General features: G+C 39.6%; 1 protein-coding gene across 2 annotated transcripts in view; it reads right to left on the reverse strand.

Moving 5' to 3' along the window:
- Positions 1 to 3,347: 3,347 nt before the first annotated feature.
- Positions 3,348 to 24,933, reverse strand: part of oprd1a (opioid receptor, delta 1a) — a 29,653-nt gene continuing 8,067 nt past the window's right edge. For both annotated transcript variants that reach the window (XM_039606125.1, XM_031741709.2), the window contains exons 2-3: positions 6,548 to 6,903; positions 3,348 to 3,894 (exon numbers count right to left, since the gene is read on the reverse strand). In XM_039606125.1, the coding sequence (XP_039462059.1) occupies positions 3,365 to 3,894; positions 6,548 to 6,903 (886 nt within the window). In that variant the 3' untranslated portion in view covers positions 3,348 to 3,364. The remainder of the gene's footprint in view (positions 3,895 to 6,547; positions 6,904 to 24,933) is intronic.

Genomic DNA, 24,933 nt, shown 5'->3' on the forward strand with positions numbered 1-24,933 from the left:
ATTGTATATGTACATTGACAGTTCTATTCTATTGAAGATACAAACTGTGTCGTATTGTCAGTTGGTGATGCAAAAACTCTACAAAGGTTTTTATCCTTGGTTCTAATCTGCTTTATTTGAAGTCTGTTTTACATTGCTGGAATTGCAGCTACTAAAACATAGATTAGAAAAATAAAAAGAGCTTTTGTTATAACTAAGAAGACCTATTAAATCAAGAAAAGTAAATACTGTGAACTTGTGAATTGTGAACTGTGATTTTCCATGTCTACTATAGTAGGCTATGGAACCTTTAATGTTCAAATGTATAAATTTTTAAGTTTCAGAGCTCTAATGTGCAGTTCTGATATTAGAAATAACCTTAGCTCAAATAACCTCTTGAGCTAAACCCCAATATTAACAATTTTCTGCTGCATTAGAACTTATTATTTGCAACTTGGGTTGCATTGTACTGTTACATTTTTATCATCATTATTTAATAATGTCTCTAATTGGAGTAAGTTGGGACTTGTGCAGAAAAACAGTCACATGTTCTGTGATGGCCCTTTCACATAGAAAGCGGTATGCACTGCAGTGACTGCTGGTTGAGCGAATTTGCTCAGTCTAGCCACACGTCTCTGCCAATACTACGTCATTTTTTGCATCTGCGTATGTTTATGTGTACTATATGCACCTAGTCTCTGTCATTCCACAATTCTACTGGTTGGCCCTTGACACACCCCTTTTATGAGAGTGTGCACAGAATCTGAAGGTTGGCTTATCGAAGAAAGTTGATAACCACTTTTGTGATAGCCTGTATTTTAAGCTTTTACGTTTTTGTTTTTTGTTTTTTCAGGCCAGCTAAGGCAACAAAAACCTGGCTGTATTCCTTCATGGTGTATCAAAATGGCCAGATGTTCAGTTCAACTGCCTGAGGACCATCTCCCTGGTAAAGCTTGAAGCCTCCATATCCATTAAAGCAATATTAGATGACTGGAATAGACAAATAAAGGTGGTGGTAGTATATAACTTATTTTTCAGGTTTGGACTCACACAGAGAAAGTAACATTCCTTTTGTAGCTCCCTGTATCGCGCTATGGAAAGTATCTGACTGTAAAAGAATGAGAAAGCCTCATAAGGAGGGCTAATCCTGGTTGTACAGTGTAAATCATCCACATACATTTTACTTATTCATACCCTGAATTCACATGATTCATGCTTTGCTTTTTGTAGTAATTGCTGATTTAGTCAAAACTGAAATTTACACACTTGTCATCCTTTGGGATCGCTAAGTCTGTACATTCCATCCTGATATAGTTTGGTTTTGCGAAGATAACAGCAGCTCACACATATTCTGCACACCTGACAGATTTGGCACTTAGAGCTACGCAGAGCAGGTATATACACCACATTACACTTTATATCACACACTATCACTGTAAGAAAACATACACTACAAAGGTATCAATATCCTGCTGCAAACAGAGATTTTTTTGTTTGTTTGTTTGTTTTTCTCTTCTGACCATATCTCTGTGGGGAAGTCCACAGCCAGTCCAAAGGGAAATTGCTGAATCTGTAAACGGAACACAAACTCAAATCCAAACAAATTGTAAAGACTTATTTTGCTTCTCTTTCTTCTTTGCTTTTTTTCTTAAATATTTTTGAGCCACATAGATCAAAAGCAAGGTGATGAAATATCAAGAAATATCAAATGCCAATATAAGCAAAGCGTTAAGGAAAAATACAGAACCACAGACGTACCTCGTGGTCATTTTATCTGTGTCTGAAGCCAAATTTGTTGTAATGCAAAAGCTTAACATTATGTACAAATTTACATTTTTAATTCATTTTCGACCATCTTTTCATTCACAGTCTGCTCCGATGTGTTGTTACTGCTACATTAACCTCATTTTGTCAATTATGCATTTCAGCACTCACCAACGCGACCGTGACTGTCTCGGAAATATTTCCACATGAGAGCAAATTCAGATAAACTCTGGATTATTATCTCTAACACAACTCTTTGTGTATGCAAAGCTGAAATGATCATTACCTTCACATTGACGGAGTTTGATTCATGTCGAGCACCGTCATAGCACATAAAACACCAAGAATGATTTAGCTCTGGCTAATGCCATCTTACTTGTCTTAAATGTGCTACAGATATTCAGTGTAACAGTTTTCTAATTTAAAAATGATCAATAATCTTAATAACCCTTGGAGCAGTTAGTTTGACATCAGGATGGACGTCTAGAAAATAAGATAAAGCCAGTCTCAGTCTGAACAATAGACCAATACAATGAGTGAAGTGTTGTGGCTGCCAACAGTGTTCTTCCATGGCAGGTTTATCATCCTTTAGTGATTCTGCTCAGAGGCTTTCTGTGCGTTTGACACCACTACAGAAAGTCAAGTAGGTAAGCAGAAAAGAAGCCCATGGAAATCAAAACACAAGTGGTTCGATGCTATTCTGTCTTTTTCTAAGCACAAACCCCATAGAGTGGGCTCAATTCTGATTCCACGTCTGTTATGACAGACCTTTTTCAAATCCACTGAGTCCAAAATTGTCTTTCAGCACAGGCCAAGTGTCTCTTTTTAAAACAAAGAAAAATACAAAAAAATCCCCCAAAGGGTGGTTGAATCACACGGAATACCAAAGAAGAATTCTCTGCTTCTCCATGTAGAGAGTTGCTGGCGTTGTGCAACAAACTACACTGTAATTCATCATCTAGCTGTCGGTGGGCAAGAGTTGTATGATTCTCCTCTGTAAGGCTCACTTATTATGAGATGATGTTAAATATACAAATGGAAAGAGTTAATCTCCAAAATTCTTACTTTTCAGTCTTTTAATCCACATCAAATGTCTCGGATGAAATGGCAAAGTCGGATTTGAAAAGGCCATTGTTTTAAACTTTTGGCTTTTTGTACATCAGTCATTCTCTGCTCTATTTTAGTACCAAGATAAATGCCATATGAATGGCACTGAGACAGACTCCTTCAGGGATTTCTTTACTCTTTTTGCATCATCAGAAAGTTCAGCTTTCATTCTCTAAATTATGAACTGTTTCATTATCTTGATATAACATTTTAGGCCATCAATATCATTCTACTCTCAGTGCCTCCGTAAGGCATCACTTTGAAGGGGGACAGTAAGAACTTTAATAGAAATATAAGATCAGAGTGAAACTTGTTTTCCATTACCTTTAATTATTCATTTGAATGTCTCGTTTGACAGCCAAATGAGAGAGAAGAAAGCAAGAGTTGACACAGTCAACTCTTGCTTTGAAAATATCTTTTAAAACTCTGTTGTGGAGATCTGGGTGACTTCTGATTGGAGATCTTGCTGGATCCTCCTTGAACGAGAGCAATGGGGGACCCGGTCCATGCCTAGTCACGCCGGCTTCTTTCCTGCTTCTGTTGGAGCACAGATGGACACTGGCTCCCTGGTGGTGTTGTGGCCTCTGGTCAGACTGTTTTGCTCCACACGGGTCCGACAGGGGAGGCAGAAATCCCTGAAGCATCGCTTGAAATTTTCATCCAAAAATGCATAGAGGACAGGGTTGAGGCTGCTGTTGGTATACCCCAAAGCAATGCACAGATGCCAGCTAGCTATCACAAAGGGATTCCTGCTGTCAATTTCTATCATGGTCTTCACAATGATGAATATGTGAATGGGGGTCCAGCAGATGATAAAGGCCGCCACCACCACCAGGACCATGCGGGTAATGCGGCGCATGTTGCGGTCTTTCTCCTTGGAGCCTGAGAGCAGACGAACACTCCTCAGACGCAGGATCATCAGACCATAGCATATGGTGATGACCATCACAGGGACCACAAAAGCAAAGATAAAGACGCAGATCTTTGTCACAGTGTCCCAATACCAGTCAGGCTCAGGAAACTTTAACATGCAAGTGGTTTTACCTGAAGAAAAAAAAAAGAACAGTTAGATAAAGTAAGGTTTGTGTTAATTAACAGTTATAAAAGTTATAAACAGTTATAAAAGATCTGAGTAAAAATCACAGGCTTTAAATCCAAGATCAAGAACCTTTCGTGTGTAATGCAGACTTTTAAATTCAGCACATTTTCACACGGTCTGTCATGCAAGGTTTCATAATGTTGCACTCAGCTGTTCACACAATAAGATATAAAAAGTCGTCTAACGTATTGAAGAAGACAGCATAAAGCAAAAGCTATCAGATGGCCACTTTTTGTCATCTCACACAGTTCCCAAGCACTATAATTTTGTAAAATTTATAGAAGCAATTACACATGTAGTGACATGTAATTCACATGTAACTTTAGGCACACACTATGGAGGCCTTTTCTATCCTTACTGCCCACCTAAAGCATATTAAAATACCACACACACACACACACACACACACACACACACACACACACACACACACACACATATATATACATACATACATACATTTATTTTGTTGTGTTTAGCTCCAGTCCACAGTTACTTCACAGTCACCAAATCCTTATTGATATTATTATAACAGCTGATCAGCTATTAATTCATATATTAACAGGGACTGAGAGCAGACAAGGGGATTGGGTTTTGGGGGGAAAGCAGGAGTAGAGAAGCTGCAGAGAGGCGTTTGAGACTAATTCTGCTTCCTGGTCCCAACTTTGGATAAGCGCATTTTGGGAGGGGTTTAATAAATTTAGCAAGATTTCTAGAAATACTCCATTGAGAGTAAGAGGAACGCTATCTTTGCTTACAGGTTTCTAGGTTTCCCAATTATCTATAGAGGCCACATCGTTTTTTTGGATACCACTCACACAGCCAGCTATTTAACGTGTGGCTAAACATATCACACCTGGTCCATCTGGGAGGGGACCAGAGAAAACTACAGTCCAACACTGTTTTGGCAAAGTTACACATCTATTCTTATATTAATTTTAGTGACCTCTATTTGATGTGAACAGGTATCATTACTGCCGGTCAGCAGTTTCAGGTTTCTTTTAATGTTGCCTACTCTGGCCCTTGGAAGACAATTCACTATGGCTGCTGTGGTCTCTAGTTTCATATGTCTCAAAACAGAATCGCAAAAAAACAGAGTTTGTTTCTCAGTGGGTCTTTTGCCAAGTGGGTTAAAATGATTCAGACATGAATGGGTTGGTGGTGTACTGGGGATTCAGGGCTACACCTTTTCCTCACTGTCACCCAGCAATCCTATTTTCCCAGCTGCACGGGACACTCTGTCGGGGCAGTGCTAATGGTGCGTACCTGCCTCTGCAGACACTCTGAGTAGAGGTACCTTGCCAGCCAAAGTTTTTTTTCTGGCCCCCAGAGCTAGAAAATTAATTACAAGTAATTTTACTTGTAATACTAGTATTATTACTAAGAGAAGGCCAAGAATTAGCTAAAAATATTGTACGCTGAGCAGAAAGGTGCAGAAGGGACAGGTGAAGAGGGTATGCTACTACAAGTTAAGCTAAGCTAGCGAATCCCTAAAGACACAGTGAATGTAGCGGTGAATGCAATAACCAGTTAATTTAACACTGAGTGTGCTTTGAAGATTACACTATGAAATAAGATGTTATGTCAAAGTTTTAAATAAATAGGCTACACCAAAATAGTACTGTACCAGGAAGAGGAACAGATACTGTACCTCAGAGAGAGTGAAAGAAAGGCTTACAGTATCTGGTATTCCCACAGGTCCAACGCTACTTAGCTTCTGAGATCAGAAAAGATTGGGTGCTCAGGGTGGTGTAGGTGTAAACTTTTTTATGCTATAGTCAAAACACCTTAAACTACCTTAAACTATCACTTCACTGCATCCTGTCAGACACAACTTCTCAGCTATCACTGCTAAATGACAGCTAGATGACTTTAAATTTTTAATTGCATTGGGTAGTAGATATGCGATTTTTGGAACACACTGTGACGTCTCTAGTGGGATTCCACAACTGAGGATTACACACTTTGCTAAATAAAGGGCACACTACCTCCTATACCGGCAACTATATTTCAGCAATAGTATTTCAAGGATACATAGTTGGGTTTTTTCTACATTATGTTCCTTCAAAGATTTGCTAAAGGTTATCAGAGAAGGCTGTGACTTCATTACCAAATACATTTATTTGGAAAAATGAGTAATCCTCATGCAATCTTAGACTTATGTTGTGGCAACAAAAAAAAAAAAGACGTCTGGAAATTCAGTTCAAAAGGACCTACCCTACATTATCTGTCTCCTGGAATCTATTACCTTAGGTTTCGTTAGACAGTTTTTGTATCAAGTAGTGTAGATGTTTCAGAGGCTCTTCTCCTTGCTCTTAGAATACACAATGGATGGTTCAGAGTACTGATTCAGAATCAGTTGCCGCTATTGTTGCATTTCCTTTGTGTACAGTTTCATTTCTGACTGAAGGACCAGAAGGTTTGCCTGATAGATGCAAATTATTCAAATGAATGCAGAATTACCTTTGTTCTCCACCACTTCGACCAGCACTCAGTAACCATACATATTCAGCTTTATGTTTTGTAACAATATAAATTAATTCAGAAATCATCTTAAAATATTACCAAGAGGTAAAGAACATGCACTTGCAGTCTTACCATTGTCTGCCACTTTGGTCACAGCCATGATCATGACAGGCACACCAATTGCCGAGGACAGGACCCAGATGAGTATGTTGATCAACTTGGCCTTGACAGGCGTCCGAAACTCCAGCGCCCTGACTGGGTGGCACACGGCGATGTAGCGATCTACACTCATCATTGTGAGGGTGAAGATACTTGTGAACATGTTGTAGTAGTCGATGGCAATAATGAGCTTGCAGAGGACATCCCCAAAGGGCCAGGTGTTCATGAGGTATTTGGCACTCTGGAAGGGCAGCGTGCTGGTGGCCAAGGCATCGGCAAGAGCAAGATTGAAGATGTAGATATTTGTAGCAGTGTTCATCTTGGTGTATCTGGTTGTGGTCACAAAGTAGACAGAAGGTGTAGTAAAAGTTAAAAAGAAAATGATATTTTTTACAGATTTTTTTTTTTTTTCTAGTCAAAAACGGGTTATTTCAGATTATCTCACAGTTGCCTCCCTGGCCCAGTCTACTTGCAGCTGCTGTTGAACTGAAATTCATATAGTTGTTTGGGTACAATGCACTAGATTATTGGAGAGAGAAATAGTGTAGATGTAGTGTAGATGGGAAAATAGATGACATGAAGGCCTATGAATCGACATTTGAATAGAAAAAAAAATAGTCATTTGTGTTACTGGTGCATTTTTATCCTTTCTTCAGGGAAAATGGATCTTTTTCTGTTATTCTGTTACCTCCTCTAGATCCATTTTTACCTCTAGTCATTTTCATAAAGTTATTATAGAAATAATTAGATATAATTCCATGTTGGAACTGATTATAAACAAAGGCTTAGTTTAATTTATGATACGGTCTCCACTGCCTTGCTAATTTCTAGATTACCAAATCCCAAAAATAAACTACACGTTAATTGCTTTTCTCCTCAGATCCAAAGTTAAATTAAGAACTGAAACCAAGGATTCAAAACCAACACTAGAACAGCAACTCATTCAAACTCCATAAACCCAAAACAGTCACTGCAACTCAAACACAACAAGTACCAAGTTCCTGGAATATTAATGAAATTTAATTAGGGGTCAAAACCTCATCATTAACAATAATTAAAGGCTAGCAGCTTAATTAATAATAATTATTAACGATTATTAATAATAATAAGTTATTATTTCAGATCTCAAAGAAACTCAAAGGTTTTGGGATTAAAATCCAGGATGGTGACAGTTTTATTAACCCAAATTCAGACTGCCTTGCTCATAGTGCAAAAGAGATTCAAGTCACATGCTTCATTTGTAGCTCATTTCCAGCATATTTTTTTCGTAGTCTATAATCTTAACAAGAAAAAAATGTTGCTTTTTTTTCCATTTCTATCTTTAACTTTTTAACATAGGAGATATGGACATTACATTTTATAGCAGAAAAAGATAACAATATTATTGTAAAACCTAAACCATACACAAGCAGGCCATCAGCTAGTGGAAGCCAACCTCATTTGTACCTGTCCATGATTCTACAGTGGAATCACTGTGGCTATTTATTTGTGTTGATATGTAAAAAATTTAAAAACTTAACCTGGGTCTAAAGTCATAAAAGGTTAACTAGTGACAATGCATCTCAGAAAATGTTGGAGTATGAGTAGTTTAAGTACTTTCTGCAGGGAGTAATTATTGTATTACTTTTTCAAAAGCTTACAGGTAATATGTAACAGATTACTTTATATATTACAGCAACACTGTTATTTCTGCATGAGGGTAAATATGCAGAAATAATTGTGTAGGAGATGTAGATAAATAGCACAAAATATACTGTAGATACATTTAATGTGGGTTTCACTATTTGCACTATTTACAAGCTGCTGGAGCTTGTAAATAGTGCAAATGGTGAAACCCACCCTGCATAGACTCTCCTTGTGACCCATTGTAGAGCCAAAGCAGTAGATAGGTCATCATACTCTCAAACGTTTTAGTGAATCTTTTTTCAATCCACCACATGTAGTGAGATCTCAATAGAGGGGTTTGTATCCAAAAACTCAGTCACAGTCACTTATATTTTAAAATCTAATTCTATTTAATTAATAGATCTTTTTTTGTGTGTCCTTTTAGATACACTAAAAACCATGGCTGAATGACTTTGATACTAAAAAAAAATCTACTTTAATGCCGACATTTCATGTTTTTTCATTAATTGGATCTAGATTATTATGAGATAAATCATAATTAGGCTATGTCATTTTTTGAAGTTGTGGAACAGTTGCAGCGTGTCATATTAGGTCAGGCCTTAAGAGTTAAATCATCTTTGGGAGTTTTTCCACTAGAAGTATATTAATGAAAGAACTCTGTAGTCTGATAGAAAAGTTTTGTAATAAATTAGTCTAAAGCGAATGTGGGCTTAATCAGGAATTTATAATTACAACTGCTGTCAAAATGTCTCGACAGCTGCTCTATTATTCACTCTCAGCATCAACTTTAGTCTCTAAATGACATCAACGTTTCATTTCAATCTGTTTCTTTTTTTCAGCTGAAGGTAAAACTGACACAGACCATTAACAAATTAGCAATTATTTATAAGAGCAACGGGCTTTTTCATAATTCATAAAAGGAAGACTACTGGTGTAATTAATTAGAGGCTGCATTTCATTCATGTGTTCCATGTCAAAGAAGCTGCTAGTTTTTTGTTCAATGCATCTCAAAGTGGCTATCTTATCTTTTGCACCTCTTACTAATTATGGAGGGGAAATTGCCATCAAATATGAAATGTTAATCATTCAGGAGGCTATGCAGAGAATGATTATCCAGCAGTAGCACACAGAAGATTTTGCAGAAATTACATACAGTAATTCAGGGCAGCAACACAGAAAAGTCAACCTTATGATAGAGCTGAGTTTTTAAATTTCAAAAAGACAATGGTGGAATGGAAAGGCCAGAAATATAATGCATCCCAAATGACCTTGCACACCTTAGAGACATATTGAACACTGTAGGAGTGCCTGGAAAAAAAAAAAGTTAGCTGTGAGGTACCACCGGTTAGAGCCATAGCATCCTTCTTCCCTGAATGTCTAATCATTCTGCAAACTTTTTAAAATGATGTAACTGCACCTTGTCATGTAGTTTTTTTTTTTCTGCTGCACCAATTTAATTCTCCTTCCTCATTCCTGGTTCTATCATCCCTCTTTTTCTGCTTCTTTGGCCATGAAGAGTCAACCAAACACTTATCCGTAGACTCTCTGCCAATTGCTCTCAGAAGAACTGAAGAAGCTTCTCGGATGAGAGGTGAAACATCTTCAAGGAACCTTAAAGAAGTACAGACGCTTGTACTTGCAACTTGTAGGGGATTCTCAGTGATATAACACCCACTCTGATATGACATGAGGAAACAGTGGAAATGACACAGTAGAAAGATTGTTGAAATTTGAGTATATAAATCAGCTTTTGGCTGTAGACTTTTTCACTGACATTTTAGTCCCTCAAAGCATTTAATACAACAAGCCTCATTCACCCATTCATACAAGCAGCTCATCTACAGTATACTTAAGTGGTTTTTATCTAGCATTCACACACACATTCCTACTCCGATGGATGCGGTCAGAGAACAACTTGGGGTTAGTTGGCTCAAGGATATTTGGCATGCAGACTAAAACAACCAGGGATTGAAACACCAACCTTCTGATTAGGAGATGCCCTGCTCTAGCTCCTGAGGTACAGCCACCGCCAAGCTGTGTCAGATCCATGCTAGTATGCCCTAGCTTGGCTGGATTGTAAGAAATCCCAAAAATTGTCACGAAGAAGGGAAAAGCGCCTGCATGGAAGGCTCTCTTTTAGTATTATTGCTTTGGTCTACACTGCACAGTATGCATGCTCTCAGCAGGAAACAAGCAAAAGACACATAGACATACAACATTAATTTTACACCAGACACTGACAGGTTGTTATGCAGAAGTATTTTTCTGATAGGCACTAATACAAGTGGTCCTGAGGTTCAGTCACAGCCAGCTTTCAGCATATAAAGGTGACAGGCGGAAAATCTTGTTCCTGTAGTTTAATCACATTTTCTTTTTCTTTTTTTTTGCTTTGGGTTAAAACCATGGGCATCTTGCTAAGTGGCTGTCACAGCTATCCAATCGTTTCCTCTTCAACTAACACAGAATGAAAAAAGAAGTCTCAGAGCAGTGGGCTGCAGCGGGGGTCCCTGACCTTCATTTCTAAGCAAACGATGATGCACACTGAGAGTGTCTTAGTAATGCTAGCCATCCTGTTTCCTGGGCTCTGAAGGTAATTTCTGCTCATTCACCTTGTCAGCATGCCAGTGATCCCAACAAGTTAAATATCTTTTTTTGGATCATGAAGAATCCACACAGCCTTTATACTTTTAACCATTAAAGAAAGACATGTTATGAAATAATTATCATGATTTCTTGGGCTTCTAATTTTTTTTTTTTTATTTTATTTTTTTTACTTTTTTAAGCTCTTTATACCATTTTTGCCTCAATATATCATTTTTTTTCTCATGCTTAGAAATGTATGATGATGACATCCCTACAAGCACGTACCTTTACAGGTACTATGGTACCATGACTCAGTTTCAACATACCCTGGATATATTTACCTAATCTGCCTTCATTTATCTAAATATCTGCAATCAGGCTAAGTGGCATATGAAGGTTGTGATTAAGTCGAAAAGTCAGCCCAGGGATACCCAATCTGGGTACAAGCGTATTCATATGAAATTGGTGGGACTGGCAGCATCTGAACAGTCACAAGCATGGGTAGGTCTGCTGGCAGCAGAGCAAGTGATTTCACAAAGGCACGGTGTGCTGCTATTTGATTTCTTTTAGCCTATTTCACTTTCTCAGACAGGTGCTGTTGAAGTCATTTTTTTATTCAACAGCTTTGGCAATAATCAGGCCTTGGTGGGGGTAGTGAAATTGAGCTCAGCTTTAATAAAAGATGTGGTTAATCACATTTAATTCATGATTTAACAAGGTGGAAGGACAATTACTTTTTATTACTTTAGGGCCAAGTTGATTCGGATAGGTTTCTTTTTTTTTTCTTTTTTTTTTTTAATAAATAAAACCCTCATTTAAAAACTTTGTGTTTACTTTGTATTTACTACTTGTTTCTGCACTGTATTGTGATGCATAGAACAATACAATTGTACAATTGTGGCCAGCCAACAGAAAAATTAAAAAAAAAAAAGAAAATCAAGGAGTACACTGCTTTTTTTCTATATTTCTTACTGAGGTACATCAGGGGATGACAAAGACTTGTTAGCCAGTAAAAAACTGTGGAGCCTTGTACTATCTCTGCACTGATATCCTCGCAATCTTCCAGGGATGTTGACACTATTTTGCTTGGGACTGGTTGTTCAGTACATTCCATGCCTCTTTAATTTGGAACAGAACCTGCTCTAGTGCTGGTTAGGTCTGCAGCATAAGTCACCATGGCCGTGCACCTTGGTACGATGTGAAGCACCTTCACATCGTACCAAAGTACAACCTAAATCATATGAATGATGTCAACTGAAAGCACAACAGAACTAAGAAATTATAGTACCATTAAATTACAAAAAATGCTTAGAAAATTCTTAAAGGAAAACATAAGATTGTTTATTACCATTACACTGTTGTCACTGTTTGTGTTCTACCACAGGGTAAAAGTAAATATTCAGCATACACCTACTTTTTTATTTAGTATTGAGGATGCCCACTTCTTGAGCCCCTCTGGTTTGCATTGTCCAGCAGTGCAGTAGTGCGCTCAGGGAAAGCTTCTTTGTTTTAGGCCAACTAGCGGGCTGCCTAAGGAGTCACCAGCTCAAGGGTTACCACACAGATGGAATAAATATTAAGCAATTAATTTTATCTGCTCTTCAAAGTCTGCTGCTTGTGTCCGCTGCACCCTGCACACTGTTATAAAAACTCTAATTTCCAGTGCGCTCCATTGCCAGATGGAAGCAGTGCACTACCGGTATGTGGGCTACTCTTGCCGGTCCATAAACCAGTTTTTTTTACACTTTTTACACTTCTCCCATTCCTGGTGCTCTCAGCCTTTATTCTGACCCACTTGTCAACCAGTCAACATTAACACTGACACTTGTCATCTGGTTCTGGTGACACATAGTCAGGATATTTAGGGACTGCGTGGGAGCCCATATGGGGCGGGTGAAAACCCCTCTACCCCCTCTGTCCAACACAAATCATGTACACGGAGACACATCTGTGTGATGATAAATTAAGAATTTGAGAATCACATATGAGTAAGCAGACTAATGAAAATATTAGAAGATTAGGATAACGTCACCCACGCTGCTATAAAATAATGATGCAGATAATACTGAAAGCCTGGGAGGATGAACAAGAATTGCGAACAAGGAAAGATCGTATTACTGATGTTCTGAGCAGCAAATCCATTTTTGATACTGACAGCATATGAACTAGAAATGTAGAGGTAATCGTGGCTCAAGAGTTGGGAGCTCGCCTTGTAATCGGAAGATTGCCGGTTCGAGTCCCGGCTTGGACAGTCTCGGTCGTTGTGTCCTTGGGCAAGACACTTCACCCGTTGCCTACTGGTGGTGGTCAGAGGGCCCGGTGGCGCCAGTGTCCGGCAGCCTCGCCTCTGTCAGTGCGCCCCAGGGTGGCTGTGGCTACAACGTAGCTTGCCATCACCAGTGTGTGAATGTGTGCGTGGATGACTGGATGTGTAAATCGCTTTGGGGTCCTTAGGGACTAGTAAAGCGCTATATAAATACAGGCCATTTACCATTTAGATATTTCCCCTAAAGTAAACGCAAAAGACACAGTTTATGTTCTTAAATTGCTGGGGGAGAAAAGAGCTGTGGAGGAGGTTAATAAAAAATCTGTCATTCCAGAAATTGATGTTTGCTGTCTACTCACTTTCCTGTGAGATTATTTAAAAAAACTAAAGGTTTATTTTAAATTTACCTACAGCTGAGTCTGTGAGATTTCTGAAAGCAAGTAAATTGCAACCCACAGATGTGGTGTTCATTATTGCTGAGCGACAAGACCTATCAGAACCAAATCTTAACTCTCTGTCTGCACTTTTCTTCATCTCAGACAGGTGACACACCGCGACGGTTTTATAGTGAAAGGATTTGATACTCAGTGGCTGTCCAAAGGATGAGATTTGAGCTCCATCACAGCTCAGACCTCAAACTTGGGACTGTCACGGCTGGGGCAGCATTCTTGTGGTGAAGTGAGAAAAGGATCCAAAATGCAGGTACTGGCTGGGGTGCTAGTGAGCGTTTATTTGTAGTGAAAGCAAAGTAAAAAAAAACAGGAAATAGGAACAGGGAGCAACTAAAACCTAGACTGGGAAAACTAGAACCAAAACGGGGCCCTAGAAGTCCACACAAAAGGTTCTTTACCCACCCCAGAGCCCAACAACAGTCCAAAACAAAGTCCAAGAGACAGACCCGGGGCCGATGGCACAGAAGGTCGTACAGTTCAGGTGGCCGTTCCGGAGGCTGCCAACACAGGACTCTAGAGTGAAACATTTCAGGGGGTCGGCTCCGCAGAAGGTTGTGGCAGCGTGGAAACAGTTCAGGAGGCCGCCTGCACAGAAGGCAGCGGCGGCGACACAAATCCAAAAGCCGGCCGCGCGGAAGGCATTTGCAAAAACATGAAACATGACACCCAGTTTTATAGAACAATCAAAGCATATGTGCTGCAAGTTGCTGAGAAGATTATTTTTAAAACACCAAGGGTTAAACATTATTTTATGAACAACACAAACTCTGGATTTGGGCTCATAAATATTAAAGAAGTAATAAAATGATTATGCTTGTATGTTCCTCATTAGGCACCCATTCAATCTTATGACCCAAAATAACTCCTCGTGTATTTATGCTCGGATAAATACAAATAATGAGTAATTGGTAATCCATTTATCTAACTGTGAAAAGATTTTGTTTATTATTCAAATATGCTTTGCTTGTGATTGTGTAAACTCTGAATGACGATTCACTCTGATAAACATGAAGCCTTGCCTATGCTTATCAAATGCCTGTGAAGACAAGTTCCTGTGCAAAAACAGCGGAAAATGACATAAGCAGGCGTTTAGTATAGTACGGACAGAATGTTTAGTAAGATATGCATTTGTCAGTTAAGCAATCTATATTCTGAGAACAGGCGGAGACTGCCTCCGTCTGCTGTGTAACCTACATGCCTATATAAACTGCAATAAAGAAGAGTACTGGTGTGACTGTCTCTTCAGGCGCTCACCCATGTACATGTGATTTTATATTGTCTCATTGTGTCTCTGTTTTACTTTGGCAGCCTTCTATTTGGGAATTTTCCCCTAACATTTCTTGGTCCTTGAAGCCGGATGAGACGGCCTATTTAAAGCAACTCTCACAGAAAGCGCCTCACCAGGTCCCGTCGGTGCGAGAAGCCCACGTTGAAGTCTGCCGGCAGCTCACATACTAGGTGTGTGATAAAACCCAAGAGCGTGGTCGGGTCTTGGTCAGCGTTTTACAAGCGGTCCGCACCGTCGGGGGCTGATCAGGTGCATCTGAAGAAACCAGCGCCAAGGTAAGACAGACTACTTTGAGATAATAAAGGTTTGCGCAAAAACGAAAACGAAACTTAAGACTCGTCCAAGACAGACTGGAAGCATTAAGCTCGTCTTGAGGACTGGTAGTCAGCTCGCCCGCAGAGGGTTGGAAGCAGTAAAATAAAGATTGAGCTCGTCATAAGTGATTGGTAGCTCCCGAAAGGGTAAAATAGGCCTAGCTCGCCCACAGTGGCTGGAAGCAATACGCTCGCCTTAAGAGGCTGGTAGCGTGAGCAGCGTTAAAACTGTCTGTCTTTTATTGTCTTTTTGGTGGAATAAGTTGATTTTACAGCACAATAAGGAGGCTGAACTATTCCACTGATTTGTTTACTGTTGGTCGCTGAAGTACTGGTGAGCTGAGAGGAAGGTCGTGTTTTATCACGTAAAGGTGACACCGCTTTCAAGAATAGCTGAAAGTAGAAGGCGTGTCAGCCACCTCTCTCTGTTCTCGTGCCAGTGAAAGCGCGCCGCAGGTGTGTGTGTATTACTAAGCGCTAAAAGAAGCATAAACTAATAATGGGTAATAAAGCAACAAAACTCACTGCTGACGAGCAGTGGCTAGAAAAAAAGAAATGTCCAGGCGCCGGACAAATTGGTGCATATAGATGGAGAAATCCAAAGAAAACCTAAATGTCCCACGTGAGAGGGAAAATGTAGCCCCTCCGCATTAACTAAATTATAAGAAACCCTCCAAGCAGAAATAAATACTGAAAAGGAAGCTAAAAAGAAATCAAAGCATACACAAGAGTTGTAATATTTTAAAGCATGGAAAGTGGAATAAAGAAAAGGTTAAATTAAGGTTAACTTAAATTAAAGCAATGAAACAAAATTGGGAAGACAACCAAGCTGAATGAATAGGATGCGTGAAACCAGATAATTCACACAAAATATATCAATAAAAAAGAGATGCATAAGGTGTATTAAGGCTGTGTCATTGTTCAGCCAAGGAAAATGTCTCCAGCTTGGGAAGGTGTGAAGCTGCAGGTTCACACAAACCCGTGATGGATACATAATAAAATATAAACTAATATACTATTGTATATTAGTAGTAAAGTAGTGTATTGTGATATACTATTGCTGTTATAAAAAAGGAAAAACAATACAATGATAACATTAATAATGACATACTATTAATAGGAAAAGGCACCTCAGTCAGTTATGATGCGAGGTGGAAGATTATTAAAAGTAGTCTGATTCAAGCTTAAGGTTTGCTCAAACTCAGTACAATGATATAGGAAATGAAGAAAATAAGGAAATAACTACACTAATCAGGTGCATAGAGACACTTGACCTGCTTGTAAACCTGTCATCTTAGATGAGACTTTGTAAAGATGAAGAGCAAACCTATACTAACAACTAATGAGCCAAACCCTGTATACAACAGCTAAAGCTACAGGTTTGAGAAGCTGAATAAAATGAATTAAATATGTGGACACTACCAAGCTGATGAGCAAGTTACACATTTTTATTTGTTTTTTAGAGCAGAAGCTGCATATTAAAGGTCACACATGCAGCTGTCTGTGAGCTCAGTTTTTTCCTCACACTTCTGCTTTGTTTCTGGCAGCAGCTTTTTCTTTTTTCTTTTTGTGTCCTGACTCATGTGTGTAAAGCCTTCATGCCATCGACAATTTGTTTTTTTGTCTTTGTTTTTTGTTTTGTTGGTTTGAAAAATGAATAAATCTGTGATCATACTTGTGGATCACAGTGGCACATAATGATTAGGCACATGATTTACTAATGCAGATGTAATAACTTTATTCTAAAATTCAAGGAGAACAAACAAGAACAACATCTTCAGTTATGTCTTGTTGTTGTTCTCTGTGCAGTGTGCTTAGTTTTGTTTTTGTTTTTTTGAAATGTTGCTTGAGTGATGAGTACTGTAACTTCTGAAGTAGCTCTCACCATGTGTCCTTGATGATGATAAGTCCAGAGCCAGCTGAGAGCTGGGTTATCTGTTTTGTTTTATGTGACAAGGCTGAGAGATTAAAACTTAGGTTCTTGTTTTGAAAGAAAAAAAAAAAAGGAGAGGTTTTGTGTTTCTCAGCCAAGAACAACTACAATTTCATTTTCTGTTTTGAGACAGGATAATAATAATAATAATAATGATAATAATAATAAAACAAAGAGTGATGTTTTGTTTAAGTGTTGAAGCAGGCTAATACTGCAACATATCGTCTAGTGCATGATCTGCGAGCAATATATGAAATCATCTTATTTATCTTTAAATAAACTCCAATTATGGAGACCTGAAGTCACATGCTTAGGGCACACTCTCAGGTGAAGGCAGAAAGCTACTAAACAAAGAAAAGAAGCTATACAAAATGCACCACAGCCACAAAACTAAGTATTCACATTCTTTCTGACTCTTAGTGAGCCTGAGTTATGACCTTGGCTCCCTGTTTTCTGCTTCCACCAAAGGTGGGGTGACGCTCCGTGGCATGTGCTATGTTCTCTTTACTATCACAAAGAAAAACAAAAAGAGAGAGGCCCCTACTGTCTGAATACAATATTCTCTTCATAACTCGGCAGTATGAAATGTCATGAAACAGTGTAACTCACTCACAGTAAATCAGCAGTATAGGATGATACAAACCTATCTAATAAATCTAATGATTTCCACATTCTTTTAACTCAGAAGTGTGATGCAAACTAAAACTACATACTGATTACACAAGAAGTATGATGTGGCCTACAGCAGTATCATGATTCACTCATTTTGATTACAGGTATAATGTAATATATAACAGCATAATAATCTCACAACTGCTACAAGCACATTTGCCTTTCTTAACACACGCGAGTGAAAGGCAACTGTTAAGAAAATGCCCTTTTGGGTGAGACAGGCCCAGAGGCCCTGCATGCAAGCTATTAATACACATACATGCAATGAAGAGCAGCTTACACTAGAGCACACACTATATGTGCACCTCTATATCTCACATTGGTGTTAAAACAGGAAAAACTTAATAGTTTTGTTATCAACTGCTGAATTTACCCACTACTGACATTTAACTCTCCAGCTTGCAGGACAATAGGTGAAACGTTTGTGAAAACAGAGAAGGAAAAATAAAGACACAGAGAGAGTCTGGTATGACCAAGCAGTGACCAGACAATAAATTTAGTTGGTAATACAATAAATTGTGAGATGCTTTCTGCTTGATTGATGCAACACAGGTAATTTACATGGGAGGAAACTCCTCATGTGATGCGACATTTAGCAATTTGCAAGTGTGCAGCACATCAGAAGAATGACTATGAATTACAAAGGGAAACAATTTTACTGACAAAGGATGAACAAAAAGCAGCTCCCACAGCTGAGCAAAAGAAATGGCTGAAATGCGGGGCGAAACTAAGAGATGACTTGATGATTTGTGAAGGAAAACCAATACTTCAAAATCTCTACACAAAACAGCAGCCTTAGTGACACATGGAGTTACTCTCCATGCGTCAACAGGAGGATAGGAGATATAATCTCCAAAACACTTTTACACTCTAAATTTCGAAACTTCAGCAAAAGAATTTGTCAGAACATGCATGATTTGTCAAAAACACAATGTACAAGGGAATCTTAGACCAAAGAGAGGTCATTTTCCCACACCTCCCTCAATCCACATGGATTTTATTGAACTAAATGAATGCCAAGGCTCAAAATACGCTCTAGTGATCATAGGCGTATTCTCAAAATGGCCAGAAATCTGTCCAGTAAAGAAAGCAGACACCATTTCAGTAGCAAAATGCTTATGTAACCATTTTATTCCAACATATGGCATCCCCACTCTGATAAGATCAGATAATGGGGCACACTTTGTCAATGAGGTAATCAGCAAAGTCTCTGAAGCACTAGGGTTTAACATCAAATATCACTGTGCTTATCATCCTCAAAGTGCCGGCCTAGTAGAAAGGACAAACGGCACAATAAAACAGAGGCTTAGAAAATGTATGGAAGAAACAGGAAGGCCGTGGCCAGAGTGCATAGGCCTAGTAAAAATGTGGATGAGATTAACACAAGGTTCACAAAAACTTACACCTTTTGAAATCATTCATGGCAGACCATTTCCACTGCCAATCACAAGTGAACCTTTAGATAAATCAATCAGAGAAACTACACTAGCAGAATGGATGTCAAAACTGCTGGAAAACAAAGATATTGTTTTAAACAATAAACTGCCTTCGAATCTTCTCCAGTATCTTGCAGGTTGAAGCCAGGTGATTGGGTCCTGATTCGAGTTCTCCATAGAAAGAATTGGAGCTCGCCCGCTGGGAAGGCCCATACCAAGTGCTTATCACCACACCAACTGCCTGTAAGATAGCAGAGAGACCATCTTGGATTCACCAAAGCCACTGCAAGAAAGTGAGTGACAGCCCAGACTCCTGGGCGCGGCACCCCTACCCTCAGGTGATCTGACTGGTGAAGGGAGGGCTGATCGGGTATATCCGCCCTCTGCTTCTTGCCAGTAGTCTACTCACCTGAGGACCTAGGTGTGTTTGGTCGCCATGAAGACTCCTGTTGTCCTCGTGGCTGTCCTCCTACTCTCAGCAGGACTCCTCATGTTTCTAGAGGATGGTACAGAAGGCGAACAGCACCATCTACGGACGAGATGGACGCATGACAACTCCCACCTCCGTGACATGACACAAGACCACATTCACCCATGGATGAATAACGCATGGTACCGCTCACGTACATGACAGAACTAAGGAGAGCCTAATAACACTGCATGTTACGTCCGCTCCCACATGCCATGCACTTCAACACATCCCACTTTTTATGGAAACTACATGAATAAAACACAAGCCAAGTGCGCTGCCAGCTTCGCGGGCATTGGCTATCAACATAAGAAAATCATCATTGATGAGACAAGCTCTGTCATCTATGCGCTTAACCTTCTTAGTATCTTTCAGGGACCACCCGACACGAGGTAACCACCGTCAAAACGCTGGACTTGACAGCGGGCGTGTGACCAACTCTTCTGGATCAACTTCAGCGTGACGAATCGAACACGTCCGTTCACTTCCCAGTGTTCTTGGACCCAACCCCAGGGAAGAACCACTCCATGTGCTACCGACAAGACAACGGTAACAGACCCTAGGCGACACCACCAACTGTAACCAAACCACAGCCAACGGGAGGCGCACCTGTAAACACGTCCGTGCCCAGCAGCGGCACCTACTGGGTGCAGGGAATGGCCTGGCTGTGTGGACAACGTGCCTACTTCATACTACCACCGGATGAGCGGGCACCTGTGCCCCAATCTTCATTTCAGACCACACCTTCAGGATGTCAGCTGTAAATATCTCTCAGACTACAAAGACGGCGATGAGACGTCTCCACAGTGCAACCACATGACCCCATCTATGGCAGTGATGTGCCAGAGGAATTTAAGCTTTGGACCACCGGACAAAAGGTCCTCCACTCACTGTTTCCATGGGTGGGCACCGGAAAGAACATTTTAAGGATTGAAACTTTGGATTACCGCTTTGGACTGTTCCTGAATGCCTCATGCAAAATCAACAATCAACAAAATGAAGAGATTGATGCCCTGCGCATAACTGTGATGCAACACCGAGTCGCACTGGACATGATTCTAGCTGAAAAAGGAGGACTCTGTATACTCTTTAACAACACATGCTGTACATACATTCCAGATAATGTTCACTCTTCCAACATGACCGACGCCTACGCATGCGCTGAAACAACTCAGGGACGCTCAGCAACAGGACTATGTCACGAACACTGAAGATTGGCTTACCTGGCTGTTGAGTGGTTCCTGGAAATCTCTTTTAATAAAAGGACTGGTTTTTGTAGGAGTTCTTCTACTCCTACTCTGTTGTTTTACTTCTTGTATTTTGCCATGTGCACAATCAATGATTAATAAAGTTGTTGCAGTCCATGTGCAGGCATACCTGACACTGCCCATGGACGAAGATGATGATAATCCCCTGACACTGAAATACTGTAATAACACCAATGTATGACGTGCTGATTAAAAATGCGCTGCAAGAAATCATGCACAGATAATAAACCAATGGTGTTTTAACTAGTGTGAAAGTTAAACAACAGGAGGAAATGTGAAAAGATTTTGTTTATTATTCAAATATGCTTTGCTTGTGATTGTGTAAACTCTGAATGACGATTCACTCTGATAAACATGAAGCCTTGCCTATGCTTATCAAATGCCTGTGAAGACAAGTTCCTGTGCAAAAACAGCGGAAAATGACACTTAAGCAGGCGTTTAGTATAGTACGGACAGAATGTTTAGTAAGATATGCATTTGTCAGTTAAGCAATCTATATTCTGAGAACAGGCGGAGACTGCCTCCGTCTGCTGTGTAACCTACATGCCTATATAAACTGCAATAAAGAAGAGTACTGGTGTGACTGTCTCTTCAGACGCTCACCCCATGTACATGTGATTTTTATATTGTCTCATTGTGTCTCTGTTTTACTTTGGCAGCCTTCTATTTGGGAATTTTCCCCTAACACTAACATACTAGTCAAGTTTATTATGATGCAAGAAAATATTTAACAGAACTGGTCTATAATAGCTAAACATCTCTGCTTCTGTCTCATCTTTAAGGTTTTTAAAATTTTGTCCTTAAAGATAAATCTTGGAATTAAAAGCTTACTTTTTTCACATAATTTCTATATGTAAAAGGGAAAAAGGACCATGTGTTTAAGAGTTTTTAGTCTTTCAAAACAATTGTGAAAATACAGTATTTCAGCTAGCTAATTCTTGATCTTTTAGAATAACTGGAATGAATTGCAATGCCATTATGGACAAAAGTGTATTGTAATGTAACACATTTTAATACTGCTTTTTCTAGTCTTACTGACTACTCGAAGCACTTTTACATAAAGGTCACATCAAGTGTTTTTTAGTTAGCTGCCACATAGCTCTCTCATTTGTTCTTGAGATACTTGAGTATGACAGCATTGTGCAATTGCTGCAGATGCAAATGATCATGCACATCTCCATTTCCACCACATTCTAAAGGTGCTCTGTTGCACTGAGATCTGGTGATTGTAGAAGCCATCTGAGTCACTGACCTCACTGTCATGTTCAGGAAACCAGTTTGAGATGATTTGAGCTTTGTGACACTGGAGGCAGCCATTACAAGATGGGTACACTGTTCTTGTCATGATCCTGGGTTTTACCTCAGCATTTTCTCTTTGGGACCTTTCATTTCTGTCTGCTCTGTTTCACATTTTAAGTTTGATCCAATACTATGCTTTGCCTTGGTTGCATTCTCTTTCATATTTAGTATTTCAAGTTTTATCTGGCAGTGATAATGTGTTATCAGCCCTTCCCTGTTCCTTGTCAAGTCGTCATTGTCCCTGTTTGCGATTCCATAGTTTGGCATAGTTTGGTACTTCCTGTTTTATTTTATCTTCATCCTGTGTGGTGTTTAGTTTTCCTTCTCGTGTCTCGTGGCCCTTGATTGTTGTCAGCTGTTTTCCCACCTGCTGCCCATCCTCTCACTATCCTGTGCATGTATATATTGTTTCTGACTCCCACTGTGCTTTGTTGAGTCATACTGTTTGCCTGTCTGTGTGGTCCTGCTGTGTATTCTCGTTTGGTTTGCTTTCAGTTTTCCTCTGTCATCTGGATTTGCTGGCTCACCTGAATAAGGGTTCATTTTCATTTATTCCAATCTGTTTTTCTAGTCTGCATTTTGGGTCCAAACTCCACACACATCATGAAAATTATTACCACAGGCTGGTGCGGCAATGTTGTGCTGATCCTCAGCTACTACCAATGGACCTAAAGTCTGCAAAGAAAATCTCCCCCACACTACTACATCACCATCAGCAGTTTCAACTGTTGATACAAGACAGGAGGGATCCGTGTTTTTTACTTCTGACCCTACTTTGGCAATCTCACAGTAGAAATCAGTCTGACAACAATAACCATGCCACATTCAACATCACTTTAGTCACCTTTCTTCCCCATTTTTATGCTACTTACAAACTCATCGCTTTAATACACGGCTTTCATCTGATTGGCAGATTTTGTACAAGTAGTTGAACAGGTATACCTAATAAAGAGGCCAATAATTTTATATTTTTCTAAAAATCTCTAAGTGCTGATTGATACACTGAGCTATAGAGATTCAAGATTTGCATTTAGATAAGTCCTCATCTTTCATCTCAGTGCAGCTTAAAGTTACAATACATTTTGTGACTACATCAGTCCTTTCAGTTTTGACACAAAAGTCAGGTTCGACTCTCCCCTGAAGGGTACACATGGACACAAACACAAGCACACACTGACATCAATCCCTGCTGTGTGAGATGCAAGACAAGCCATGGGATGCAGTCGCCATGTTGACTCAGCCCAGGAAATGAACAGACTGACTGCCATCTCTCAGACACACACAGTCATGTTCCTACTGGCAACGAGCTACAATATTTCCAAGCAAATCTCAAACCCCAGTAATTAACTTTAGAGTTTGTCATTAACACAATATTCCCATTACAGAACGTCCAAAACATAAATTATGAATGTTTTCAAAACCTACTGTCTCAGTAGAGATTGAACAATAATCCACAAGCAGAAGCTCAGTAAGAGTCTATTTTCACACAAACTGAGCCCAGCCTCCATTACCTGCATATCGATCTGATTTCAAATTTAGCCCACTTGACAGTATATTGCATGAGCACTGAACCGGTTCTTATCTAAACAGTGCAGCAGCAAGAAGGTGGAAAACCAGTGGAAGATAAGAGAATCCTGACCTGCCCTGTGTAACTGAATGGACTATCGCTTGAAGTGTGTGTTTACATCTGCGTCATGCTCCATCAGCAGACAGGCTGTCAGGTCACGTCAGACCGGTGTGACATCCACAATGATGTAAGCATCCAGGGAGACTCTGCTATAAACGTGGAGCATGTTTGCGTGTGTGTGTTTCTATCGAAGGACCTAAGTGGAGGCACAAATTCAAAATTCATGATGTTTAAAAAAAAAAAAATAGATGGATATTTTCAAATGGGCTTTTGGTTTATTATTATCAAAGTTGGCAAGTGGCCATGATTTGTCAGTAAATAAACCAGTTCTAGTTATTGATTTATTCAGCCATGCATTCTGGTATTTTACCCTTTATTTCACAGGACAAGTGAGTTGGGGGAATTATACTCATTCACCTGCTAGCACCTATGTGGCAGCATTTAGCTCTTAGCTTAGGTCACCCTTTGGCAAAACACCTCCAGTACTCTTTGCCATTCTGTTCAGCCTGCATCGATCTCACCTCGTGTAAGGCAGAAAAATTCTCAAATATTTCATTGCAATACTGTTACAGAAGGAACAGAGGCTACTGTTTACTTATTCATAAGAGGTTCTCACAGCCCCTGACACAACCCCAAAGGAAGTTGTCTCTTTCTAGTTTGGGACCAGGGACTTTCAGGTATTATGCTGAGACACTTTGCTGCAGTAACACTGTACTGCACCACCAAGTCACTTTATCAGTGATGACAATATAACTGTTCAACTTGGCTGTAACTTTCTGCATGGATTATGAAAGCAATGCATTCCTCAGAAACAGTCACTGTGCCCATCTTCAATTATCACAGCAATGAGTGTAATGGACACACTGGTTCACCGTGTGACTCTCACCCCTTGCATCTTCTAAACTGTGAAATAGACAAGCATGCTTAAGTTGCATTACCAGTATGGGGAGATAATGTAATTAAAGCCAACACATGTCTATTAAACACTGCCGTGATATTTGGTTGTTCCATCAGAGTTCATCACTATTACATAAATAAATAAATATCAATTAAGCTTTTTTTCATTGATCTGAAATGACAAAAAGAAAATCATTATACAGTATAATAAATTAAAATTGGAATTCTG

The sequence above is a fragment of the Oreochromis aureus genome, linkage group 22 (genome assembly GCF_013358895.1).
Source record: "Oreochromis aureus strain Israel breed Guangdong linkage group 22, ZZ_aureus, whole genome shotgun sequence".
NCBI lineage: Eukaryota > Metazoa > Chordata > Actinopteri > Cichliformes > Cichlidae > Oreochromis > Oreochromis aureus.